General features: G+C 48.0%; 2 protein-coding genes across 5 annotated transcripts in view; one reads left to right on the top strand and one right to left on the bottom strand.

The window, feature by feature from the left end:
* Positions 1–1,291, bottom strand: part of Ikbkg (inhibitor of nuclear factor kappa B kinase regulatory subunit gamma) — a 25,478-nt gene extending 24,187 nt beyond the window's left edge. For all 3 annotated transcript variants that reach the window (XM_071606152.1, XM_071606155.1, XM_071606156.1), the window contains exon 1: positions 1,215–1,291. The gene's annotated coding sequence lies outside the window, so the exon portion shown is untranslated. The remainder of the gene's footprint in view (positions 1–1,214) is intronic.
* The window catches only part of G6pd (glucose-6-phosphate dehydrogenase), a 16,017-nt gene extending 3,536 nt beyond the window's left edge, over positions 1–12,481 (top strand). For both annotated transcript variants that reach the window (XM_027921703.3, XM_027921702.2), the window contains exons 3-13: positions 6,467–6,504; positions 6,605–6,713; positions 7,636–7,853; positions 9,382–9,540; positions 9,764–9,889; positions 10,310–10,403; positions 10,516–10,702; positions 10,960–11,195; positions 11,288–11,364; positions 11,491–11,583; positions 11,677–12,481. In XM_027921703.3, the coding sequence (XP_027777504.2) occupies positions 6,467–6,504; positions 6,605–6,713; positions 7,636–7,853; positions 9,382–9,540; positions 9,764–9,889; positions 10,310–10,403; positions 10,516–10,702; positions 10,960–11,195; positions 11,288–11,364; positions 11,491–11,583; positions 11,677–11,767 (1,428 nt within the window). In that variant the 3' untranslated portion in view covers positions 11,768–12,481. The remainder of the gene's footprint in view (positions 1–6,466; positions 6,505–6,604; positions 6,714–7,635; positions 7,854–9,381; positions 9,541–9,763; positions 9,890–10,309; positions 10,404–10,515; positions 10,703–10,959; positions 11,196–11,287; positions 11,365–11,490; positions 11,584–11,676) is intronic.

Below are 12,481 nucleotides of genomic sequence, written 5' to 3'. Positions count from 1 at the left end.
TAAGTCAAGAACAAGCTCAGTATGACCTAGAAACCAAAAGGAGGCCAGCAGCTGGGCAAGCAGGACACCCCAAGGCCAGCTGGGCCCAAGCGGCCATCCTCTGCCACTTCCTCCCTTGCAGGTTTACCCAACCCTCATGTACATGCCCAGCTTCCTTCCTGAGAGCGTCCTGATGCTGTTACCAAATGGGCTTTGAGCCACTCAAGGTTCTCCTATTTCTCAAGACTCCAACCCACTTCAGGAAGAGAGTGGAGGTACTTGCTGTCCAGAAAGCACTAGCGTGCAGGAAGGAACCTTGGGCATTAAAGGATATCCTCCCCTGCCTGGGGACCTTGGTGAAGCTGGAGAGTGACACTTCCATAGGAACAAGGGAAGGAGAATCCCACTGGGAGTCCATGTGGGCAGAGCATCTCACTGCAGGACCCTCTCCTCCCTGAGTCTCATTTTCCCCACCTGGACCATGATGGCCATGGCATGATGGGTGCTTATGATTTATCCAAATGACCTAGCTGCTCTAGCCCCTCCCTCTTCTTAGGACAGACACTTCAAGGCTGACTTCCCCCTTGGGCTGATAAGATTCTTGCTGTATCATGATGACGTTGGCATTCCCCCAAAGGCCTGGTGACTCAAGAGCACTGGAGTGTAGGAGGGAGGCCCTTTTGTTAGTTTTTCCTGCCTGAACTTACCTCAGCAGAGCCAGGTTCTCTCACCCCAGTGGCCAGGAGCCAGCTGGGCCTCCACCAAAGCTCAGGGCTCCACCTTGGTGAATCCTTAATGCCAACAACTCTTGGGGACAAGATGGCTCATTCCTTCTACTGGGCCTCCACCCTAAAACCCTCACACCAGAACAAAGGGTTGCAGTGATCTGGGTTTATAAAACAGGAGGCCGAGGCCAAACCTCAGGTGACCACAGGCAAGTGGTAGCCCAAGTCTCTTTGGCCCTACCTCTTCCTAGTAAGGTGAAATTTGTCCTTGAGTAGACCCCTTCCCCACCATGATTCTTGGGCAAAGCAAACAGGGTAGCAAACCTGAGAGGCCTCTACCTGCTGTAATTGTACCCACCCCCACATGTTTAGATTTTAGGTCTCCCTGTATTCCTTGCTCCAGACGATTCTGGTGAGAGCCTTGCAGAACAACAGGGAGGGCAGGGCCAACCCAGCCCTGAAGAGAGCGGCTGCCCCCCCCACACCCCCACTGTTCTTGGTCTACCTCACCTCTCCTTTGGGTGACTTGGAGCTCAGCAGATTGTCGGTTGCGCGGACTGAGCTGAAACAAGGCGAGCAGGTTCTATCTCTAGTTAATCCCAAAGGGAACACAAAAACAAACAGCTCCAGGGTGTGGGGCAACTGTGACTCAGCAAACCAATCCCCTGCCACCAATCCATTGCCTGGAGTCTGTCCTGATTCCTCCCAATCCATTGAAATTTTATCATAAGCAAACATTGCCTTTTAGAGGGTTTTGCAGGCCAGGATTCTTACTGTTTCTTTCAGGGTCAGTTCCCAGCAAGCTTGCCCTTTCTGGAACATGTGGAGTCAACATTGAACCATCCAGACATGAGCAGTGTCCTTACCAGCCCCGCTGAGGGAGAAAGCCGGAGGCAGGCATTGACAGTGCACTGAGAAACTAAGGGCCATGTTGGGGGAGCCCCTGGCCCAGGGTTGGGGGTCATCTGAGATAGACCTTGAGGGACCAGCAAGGGCAACCATATGATATGGTAGGTTAGAAGCTTCACTCAGCAGAGATCTGAATGGCCTTCGAGAACTCTGAGTAGAACTTTGAGTGGCCAAACTGGGCATCAGACAGGGAATTGATGCAGATGCATGAGGAGGTCTGACAGGCAAGCAGAGACCGGCTGGCAGCAACTGGGATATTTTCCTGAACACAGTCACCATAGCATTGCAGGCCAGGGAGGCCAGTTAGCCCAAGCTCCCAGAGGTTCACATGAGTTTGTTTTGTTGTTGTATGATTTTAGTTTTGTTATTGTTGTTATGTGTTTTGGTTTGGGTTTGGTTTTAGGACCAGGGATTGAACTCAGCACTACTTTTCCACTGACCTACATAATCATTCATTTCTGTTTTGAGACAGGGTCTCACTAAGTTGCTGAAGCTGGCCTCAAACTTGCAATCCTCTGCCTCAGCCTCCCAAGTAGCTTGGATTATAGGCATGCACCACTATGCTCAGCGGTATTTTGATTTTTTTTTTTTAGATCAAGATACATCTGCAGGGGCTGAAGTTATGGCTCAGTGCTAGAGCACTTGCCTCACATGTGTGGGGCACTGAGTTTATTCCTCAGCACCACATAAATAAATAAAATAAAGGTATTATGCCCATCTACAACAAAAAATTAAAACAATTTAAAAATTTTTTTACAAAAATATCTGCAGGGAAGGTTTCTACAACTTAATTTTGCATGAATATTCAAGTCTTTTATCTTATCCCTGGAGATGGATTTCCTGTCTGGATTGAGTTGAGATCTTGGTTGGGACAGTGCTTTGTGCCTGTGCCACCCATTCACCTCTCCCCACAGAGTGGCAGGGCCCCATAAAGTGTGGGTTCCCAGACCAGACCTTCCCACAGTCTTGTTTATAGGGTCTGAAATGAAAGGGCCTTGCTCCATTATTGTTCAAGAGCCCGCTGGTCATTCTACCCCTTCCTCTTCCATCTAGTTTGTCAGGTTACAAAATTAAAGCTTGTTAGGCTATTGATAGTAACTGGGTGACTGAACTGGATGAGCAGATTGGCTTGGAGAGGAGGGATGTTGTTATTCTTCCTGGTGCTTCTGCTGCCCAAGAGAATGAGGTGTCTGCATAGGCCATTTTAATGGAATTGTATCATTGTCTCAGTAGTAAGCCTGAATGTTTATTTCTAGTTCTTTTCTTTTTCTGGTAGCACTGAAGATTGAACACAGTGATGATCTACCACTGAGCTACATCTCCAGCTTTTTATTTTTTATTGTGAGACAGGGTCACACTGAGTTGCTCAGGCTGGCCTCCAACTTGCAATCCTCCTGCCTCAGCCTCCTGAGCAGCTGGGATTACAGGCATATGCTGGCTCTATTTCTAGGTTCTTTATAGCACTTACTTTTGTAGTCTGGTGTGGTGGCTTGTACCAGGGATTTAGAAGGCTGAGGCAGGCAGATGGAAAGTTCCAGGCCACCCTGGGCAACTTAGGGAGACCCTGTCCCAAAATTAAAAGGGCTGGAGAGCTGGGGCTATAGCTCAGTGGCAGAGTGTTTGTCTAGCACGTGTGGGGCACTGGGTTCAATCCTTAGCACCATATAAAAATAAACGCATTCTGTCCATCTACAACTACAAAAAAAAAAAAAATCTTTAACAAAAGGGCTGGGGATGCAGCTCAGTGATACAGCATTCCTGGGTCAATTCCCTATACCAAATAACATTTACTTTTGTTAGTGGAATTGTTTTTAAATTGTTTTTTCCTCCAATTTCTTGTTGCTAGTAAGTATAAGGCAGGTGGTATGTGCCTATTAATTTTTTATAATTTTTATTGGAATATATGTTGAAAAGAATACAGACTATAAGGGGACAGCCTGATGACTTTACAAACTTGAGACACCTATATACCTTCTACCACATCAAGAAACAGAACATTATCTGCACTCTAGAAGCACTGCCTTATGATCACTGCTACCTTAGGGGAATTTCTAACCCACTCCCCACCCTCTGATCAGTTATTATTTTTGTCACTTTTTTTGGTACACATGACAATACACAGATATAGAACATTTTCATCTTCCCTGAAAGTTCTTGGGTGCCCCTTCCCATCCCACCCCCTATTCCAGGCAACTACTGATTTAATTCCTGTACTAATAGGCTAATGTTTCCCATTCTAGGACTTTATTTAAGTGAACTCAAAGGCTTAATCTTTTGTGTCTGAGTTCTTTGACTCAGCATAATATTTTTTGTGACTGGTCAGTGTTTCGCAGATCTGTAACATGTTCCTCCTCTGTTGCTGAGTAATATGTCTTTGTTTCTTCACCTGCTGATTCATTTGGGGTATTTTCAGTTTGGGTCTGTTTTCAATTAGATTGCTGTGAACATTCATGCACAGATTTTTGTGTGGCCTCCTGCTTTCATTCCTCCAGGAGTAGAATAGCTTCCTTTAATGAGAAGCTGCCAAGCTACATTAGAGAGTGCCTGACCATCTCATTTCTCCCACCCACATACGTGAGTTCACACCAACACTAGGTGTTCTCAGTCTTCTAGATTACGATCATTCTCGTGAGTGTGAAATGCTATGTGGTTTGCATTTTTTCTGACAACTAACAATCTTGAATACTTTTAATGTTTTTAGTAGCCATTCATTTCTATTCCTTATGAAGCATCTGGCCAAGACACTTACCCATTTTTAATTGGGTTGTTTTCTTATTGTATTGTAGGAGCTGCTTGTATATTCTGGATGCAGATAAGTTGAGTGAATACTGTCTCTCAGTCTGTGGCTTGTGTTTGTTTGTTTTGTTTTGGTGCTAGGTATCCAACCCTGGGCCTTCTGCATGCAACGCATGCATTCTGCCACTGAGCCACCCCTAGCACCTCCATGTTCTCTTTTTTTTTTTTTTTTTTTTTTAATATTTATTTTTTAATTCTCGGTGGACACAACATCTTTGTCTGTATGTGGTGCTGAGGATCGAACCCGGGCCGCACGCATGCCAGGCGAGCGCGCTACTGCTTGAGCCACATCCCCAGCCCCACCTCCATGTTCTCAGTAGCATTTTTTGATGAGACAGTTTTTAATTTCAGTCAAGTCTTAATTTTTCAGTTTTTATGGTATTGCTTTCTGTGTCCTAAGAAATTTTTTCCGGCTCCTATCTAATGATTTTTAAACCTAGAAACCTTGCTAAACTCTTATTAACTCTAATTATTTATCTGCAGATCGATTTCAGGTGGGTGTTTAATAGACAAACCATCATCTACAAATAATGACAGTTTTACTTCCTCCTTTCCAAACCTAAATCCATTTTCATTTCCTTCCTTGTTGGACTGGCTAGTTCAGCATCTACTAAAGAGCCAGTAGCAGGTATTCTTTTCTTGTTCCTGGTTGTTTACAGGGAGTTATTTCAACATTTCCCATTCTGTATGGTGTCTGTAGGGTGTTCCATAGATGCCCTTTATCAAGTTAAGGGATTCCCCATTTGTCTACTTTGCTAACAATTTTCATCATGAATAGATAATACTCTGAAACGCTTTATCTACATTTCTTGAGTTTAGCAAGGTTGCTAGATTTTAAAAAATCAATATGTAGGAGTAGGCAAAGATTTCTCAGTTTTTCCTTTACTCTCTTCTCAGTGACTGATTTTTGTTTTTTATATCACACCAATCTTTTGTTTCCCAGATAAATCCACCTTTGTTATGATGTGTTACATATTTTAACATGGCAGGATTCAGTTTGCTGATGTTTTCTATAGGATTCTTGTATCTGCATGGGTATATGTGAAGGGTTTTCCCATGTGCCTTTCTCATCAAATCTCACGGCCAAGGTTCTGCGAGAACTAGAAAGTGGCTTCAGGAAAGTTTCCCTTCTTCTGTCTATAGGAGGAGTTTGCTTCAGAATGAAATTCTCTCCTCCCTGATTTTGGTAGAACCCATTGGCAGTGCCAGGAGTTATCTTGGTGGGAAGGTTTGTTATCACTGCCCCACTCAGGTCCCTTGCTCCATATTATAGGTTGAACTTCTGTAGAAATGTGTCCATCTCATCTAAGTCTCATCTAAGCTCTATTCTGTGCTTCCCATCTGTAGTTCTGTTCCATTGTACCCCCAATTATTTGTGCCTGTTGAAAAAGCCATGTTGCAAAGGGTTTTCTGGCTGTTATTAGTCTTTTTCAAACACCAAATTCTAACTTTGTTGATCTTTTGCTTTCATTAGTTTTCCATTTTATTAACTTTTCATTTTTTTTAATTTTTTAAGTTGTAGATGGACACAATACCTTTTTATTTGTTTATTTTTATGTAGTGCTGAGGATTGAACCCAGTGCCTTAGACATACTAGGCAAGTACTCTACCACTGAGGTACAACCCCAGCCCGACTTTTCTGTTTCATGATTTCTTTCCTTATAATTTTTTTTTGTTTTGAAAGTCTGCTATCCTTTTCCTAACTTCATAATTCGAATAGGTAGCTCATTGTTTCTGAGTTACTCTTTTTTGCTGATACAAGGTTTAAGGCCACATCTTACCAGTTTTGCTATTTTGCACCTTAGTCATCTTTCAGTTCTAATGAACTGAATGTCCGGGTTTCTTCTGGAATGCAGGAAACACTTACGCCTTCCAGATGAAGGGTCCAGGCCCACAGCAGGCTCAAATCTCAGGGCTTCTCTGGCAGTGTATGGGGACAGGATAGATAAGCTTGTGGCTAAGTGATGACCTGAGTGCATGCTCACATCACTAGGAGGGGTGATGATCTAGGTCATGTTCATAGCTTCCCCTGACCACGCCTATTCTCTTTGTCACAGGGCGACCTTGCCAAGAAGAAGATCTACCCCACCATCTGGTAAGTGCATTCCCCTGGGCCTCCCTACCAGGGAAAGGCCTGGCCCTGCACTCCCTGGCCTGGCCTGGCCTGGCTGGGCACAGCTGTGCTCTGCACTCAGGTGGCTGTTCCGTGATGGCCTTCTACCCGAAGACACCTTCATCGTGGGCTATGCTCGCTCCCGTCTCACAGTGGATGACATCCGTAAGCAGAGTGAGCCCTTCTTCAGAGTGAGTGGCTTCAGGGTCCCCCCAACCTTGTTCTGTCCTCTTCCTTAGCCCCAGCAGTGCCAGCCCCAGGTGGCCCAGTGGGAGATGCCCCTGTCCCATCTTAGGATGCATTTCCTTTCCCCCTTCCTCACTTGACTGGCAGAAAGATAGGATGCCTCAGGAAGCTGCCTGGCACTCAAGCCTTTAGCACCTCACATCCTTGAGGGCCCCAAAACCACCCACTCGACAGGCACCCAAAAGCTCTGCATGCCTACTCTTGCTGCTTCCTCCATTATAGGAAGAACTCTAGGCACAGAGAGGGAAAGGGGTCCCTCTAGCATAATAACCCATTTCCCAGCCCCTCTCTGACCTAGATTTACTCAGTCCACCCTGATGTGCTCTGGGGCCACATTGGGATATACCATGAACTAGAAAAAGGATTCCCTCCCTCACAGGTACCTCTTCCCTACAGGAAATCTTACTACACATGAGCATTTTTCTTAGCAAATTGTAGTTTGATGTGCTAATTTTGGTAAAAGATCTTTCTCCACTGTATTTCTCCAGGTCAGATTTTTCCTGAAATACAACTTCTGTCTTAGGGAAAAAGGTCCTAGGGTTGTACAGGGGTGATTATACAGGTTTCAAGCCCTGCATGGGGCTGCTGTGCCCCATCTCTACACAGTAGTCCTGCCTGCCTCAGCCTCCCTCCCCATGAATGCATGAATCTGCCAGGGTGGGGTGAACAGTATGAAGGGCCAGGACAGCTGACTTCTAAGAGAACCCTCTCAAATCTCCAGGGAAGCCCATCATGGCTGTGGAATAAAAGAGACAAATGCATACAAACAGGACTCTTCACTTTCCTGGGGCAGAGCAGACATGGACTCTCAAGAAGGTAGAAAAGTGGGGCTGACATTGTGTCTATCTGTCCTTCCATCTCTCCCAGGTCACCCCAGAGGAGAGGCCCAAGCTGGAGGAGTTCTTCACCCGCAATTCCTATGTGGCCGGCCAGTATGACGACCCAGCCTCCTTCAAGCGCCTCAACAGCCATATGAACGCCCTTCACCAGGGGCCACAGGCCAACCGGCTCTTCTACCTGGCCTTGCCTCCCACAGTTTATGAGGCTGTCACCAAGAACATCCATGAGACCTGCATGAGCCAGACGTAAGGCCTGTCCTTTGCCCTCTCTCCCTGCCCCCTTTGTTTGACCTGCCTTGATGTGGTCTGCCCTAGCCACAGATCCAGCACTGGCCTGAGAAGCCAGGGTGAGGAAGGGGGATGCCCCGTTTGTTCTACATATGAATTAGCTCTCCAAATAAAGGGAAAGGCTATAAGTACACTATTAAAACCTCTGCCACATTTGTGTACAGCATGAAAAGTTCCTCATTACAGATGAAATAGTCCTTAGCAGCAGTTCCCTGAAGAACCACACGATGGCAGTGTTGCTCCATGAAATGCTCCCTTCCACTTGCTCATTCTCTTGCATTTCACGTTTTCCCACAGTCCCTACCATGAGCACCAGGTGGCAGTGTTGCTCCACAAGAAACTACTTCCAATCCACCACAGTCTCTTTCCTGGTTTTCAATAAGGAAAACAATGTTTCTTTTTTTTTTTTTTTTTTTTTTTAATTTTTAATATTTATTTTTCAGCGGACACAACATCTTTGTTTGTATGTGGTGCTGAGGATCAAACCTGGGCCGCACGCATGCCAGGCGAGCGCGCTACCGCTTGAGCCACATCCCCAGCCCAGGAAAACCATATTAACAATTGCAGGGATAGAAAAGGACCTTTTCTCTTTTTTTTAATGTTTTCTAATTGTAGATGGACACAATACGTTTGTTTTATTTATTTATTTCTATGTGGTGCTGAGAATTGAACCCAGTGCCTCACACATGCTAGGCAAGTGCTCTACCACTGAGCCCAACTTCAGCCCCAGGACCTTTTCTCTTTTTCAAACAAATGGCTTTATGTACAACCAGAGACATGAAAAATTGTGATCTATTTGTGTAATATGAATTGGATTGTATTCCGTTGACACATATAACAAATTAGAATAAATAAAATTTTTTAAAATAAAAATAAATTTTAAAATGGACACATGCTTGTAATCCCAGTGACCCAGGAGGTTGAGACAAGAAGATCGCAAGTTCAGTGTCAGCCTCAGCAACTTAGCTTATAAGTTTGAGAGCAGCCTGGGCAATTTAGCAAGACCTTGTCTCAAAAAGAACTAGGGATATATCTCAGTGGTAGAACACCCTTGGGTTTTAATCCCTAGTACCAAAAAAAAAAAAAAAAAAAAATGGAGAACCTCTGACCTTGATGCCCCTTCCTCTTGCTCCCCAATTAGCCACTGGGCCACTCCTGGGCCACTCCTGACCCACCGAAGACCCATTGTGGGGCCAGAGAGGAATAGGGCCACCTAGGAATATGCCAGCAGTGCCGCCCTAGCACCCACAGTGGTTAGGCTGAAAGCTGTTCAGTCACCAACAGGGTAGTGGGAAGGCTTCTGTGGTGTTGAGCCTGGCGTTGAATACTGGGGAAACAGAGGTATTGTTAGGTATGACAGGTCTCTGTACTTTGAAAAGGGGGCAAGGGCCAGCAGAACTTCCCTGAGTCACCTAGGAATGCAGAGGATAGAGGATCTGCTCCCTGGACTCAATGTCAGAGTGACATGGCTTTGGGCTCCTGGCAGAGGCTGGAATCGCATTATTGTGGAGAAGCCCTTCGGGAGAGATCTACAGAGCTCTGACCAGCTGTCCAACCACATCTCTTCCCTGTTCCGTGAGGACCAGATCTATCGCATTGACCACTACCTGGGCAAGGAGATGGTTCAGAACCTCATGGTGCTGAGGTGGGGACTAAGTCCTGGTCTATGCCTGTACATGGGACAGGGTGGAACAGTACAAGGCCAGGGGTGGGTACTTGGGGAGCACCACAGATGATGCTGCCCCAAGGACAAATTCCTCAAGAATGTAAGCAAGGGTGGTGAGCTCCAGGTCTGGGTATAGTTCTGCTGACTGCTCAGATTTGGCTAAAGGACAGTTCCACCTGGGGACTCTTCCACCTCCCCACAGATTTGCCAACAGGATCTTTGGCCCCATCTGGAACCGGGACAACATTGCCTGTGTGATCCTCACCTTCAAAGAGCCCTTTGGCACTGAGGGCCGTGGGGGCTACTTTGATGAATTTGGGATTATCCGGTAAGAGCCTGTCTCGTGCGCCCAGGAGGCCAGCATAGGGCATGGAACACAAATCTAGTCATCCTACAGGGCCACTCCTCCCTGTTCTGGTGATTCCTCCTCACAATCTGAGATCGAAAATCTGAGTGAGTTGTCACATGTGGCTAGAGGGGTAGGACTCCTATCCAGCTGAACATCCCAGGGGTTTCCTGGGTCAGTGACAGGGTCAACTGTCTACTTTTTTACTTTGAAGGGACCTGGAAGACATTGGGGAGCAGGAAGCAAGTCTCACAGCCTGTCACTGGGAAGCCTTGTTTGAGGACCCTGGGCTCCATGGAACCTGGGCAACAGGGAGAGGGAATGAAGCAAGCCCATTCCTTATGTCTTCCACCCATCCTGAAAGTAGTGCTTGACCAGAGCTTTGGCCTCTTCTGTCTCCAGGGATGTGATGCAGAACCACCTTCTGCAGATGCTGTGTCTGGTGGCCATGGAGAAGCCTGCCTCCACTGACTCAGATGATGTCCGTGATGAGAAGGTAGGTGAAGGTACAAGATGCACCTGCCAGGTCCCCAGTGGCCATTTCACACCTGCTGCCCTGTATCCCATCTTGTTATCCAAAGGGTCCACTCTCCCTGCCTTTCTCCCAGGTCAAGGTATTGAAATGTATCTCAGAGGTGCAGGCTGACAACGTGGTCCTGGGCCAGTACGTGGGGAACCCCAGTGGAGAGGGTGAGGCCACCAAAGGGTACCTGGATGACCCCACAGTGCCCCATGGGTCCACCACTGCTACCTTTGCAGCTGTTGTCCTCTATGTGGAGAATGAGCGGTGGGATGGTAGGTAACACCTCTGGGGCCTGGTGAGGCAGGGCTGGGCCATCCCTTATGGAGACCTTCTCAGTGGGGTCAGACACACTGACTGCTCAACGGCAGGGGACTCTGGAAGGGGAAGCCCGGTGGGTGTGGGACATGGTACCCTGGCCATACACCACATACACATTTGCACACACATACTTAGACTGAAGTTCTCACTCATTCTCACTCCCCGCACTACTGGGAGAGCCAGTCCTGAGACCAGCCCTGCCCCCACCCAGGGGTGCCCTTCATCCTGCGCTGTGGCAAAGCCCTGAATGAGCGTAAGGCCGAGGTGAGGCTGCAGTTCCGCGATGTGGCCGGTGACATCTTCCACCAGCAGTGTAAGCGCAATGAGCTGGTGATCCGAGTGCAGCCAAATGAAGCCGTGTACACCAAGATGATGACCAAGAAGCCTGGCATGTTCTTCAACCCTGAGGAGTCAGAGCTGGACCTGACTTATGGCAACAGATACAAGGTGCCCACAGGGAAAGCTGGTCAGGAAAGGCCTCCAAGGGATGGCCTAGGTGGCCACACACCATGGTATCAATAAGACCCCCTCTCCCACAGAACGTGAAGCTTCCTGATGCCTATGAGCGCCTCATTCTGGACGTCTTCTGTGGGAGCCAGATGCACTTTGTGCGCAGGTGAGGGTCCCCAGAAGCCCAGTCCCAGCCGTCTCGTGGGAGAGAGGATACCAGGCAGTGGGGTGGCCTTCTCCCTCCCTCCCCATATGCCCCACTCCCCACCAAAGCCACATTTTATCCCCTTAGCGATGAGCTTCGGGAGGCCTGGCGGATCTTCACACCACTGCTGCACAGGATTGAGCAAGAGAAGCCCCAACCCATCCCTTACACATATGGCAGGTGAGGGAAGGATGGGGGACTAGGGGAGCAAAGACAGCTGGGAACATCTCTGCCCTGCCCTCACATCTTGCCCTGTACCTGTTCTGTTTCTAGCCGAGGCCCTGTGGAGGCAGATGAGCTGATGAAGAGAGTGGGCTTCCAGTACGAGGGGACCTACAAGTGGGTGAACCCCCACAAGCTCTGAGACCCAGGCACCCACTCCCACCCTACCCCATCTGCCCCCTGTGTTTGTCCTTCCCACCACCCGACCTCACCTCAGGAGAACCCCATGATGGGAAGACTTCGGGACCATAGGCCTAACATTCCTCAGCCCCAGGCTTGGGCCACCACCATCTTTCCCTTGCTGCTGATGCTTCTGCTGTTGCTACCATTGTGGCCGCCGCCGCCGCTAACATCAGTACCCCTCCCTGGGCCCAGCTACATTCTTCAACCATTAAGCACCGATGACACGCATCATGACTGTCCTGAGCCAGTGCCGGCCCTGTCTGAGCCACCAATCTCTCCATGGAACCTGAGTCACTTCCTCCCTTCACTCCAACCTCCAGAGAAGAAGAGTGGCCCATCAGTCTGTCCCAGGACTCCTCAGGACAAAATGTTAGGGACAATGGAGAGGAGCCATGGGCCATAATGGGGCAGTGGCCAAATCACACTCCCCAGTGGCTATGAGCAAGCTCCTCTGAACTTGAGGAAGTGACCAAGTGCATCCATGTGAGATCCCATGGGCACACTAGCCTCAATGCCAGTTGACATTCCTGGTCACCAGGTAGAAGGGACCTCACACTGTCCAGCAGTGTCTTGTTCTCCCAGATGTCCCTTCTTAAAAATTCTGCACTCCTTGGAAAGGCAGAAGCAGCAGCTAAGAGTCCCCTCAACCCTGCCATTAAATCCTCAAACAGCC

This window comes from Marmota flaviventris, chromosome X (assembly GCF_047511675.1).
Source record: "Marmota flaviventris isolate mMarFla1 chromosome X, mMarFla1.hap1, whole genome shotgun sequence".
In the NCBI taxonomy this organism is placed as follows: domain Eukaryota; kingdom Metazoa; phylum Chordata; class Mammalia; order Rodentia; family Sciuridae; genus Marmota; species Marmota flaviventris.
This window is presented reverse-complemented; position numbering and strand designations above follow the sequence as displayed.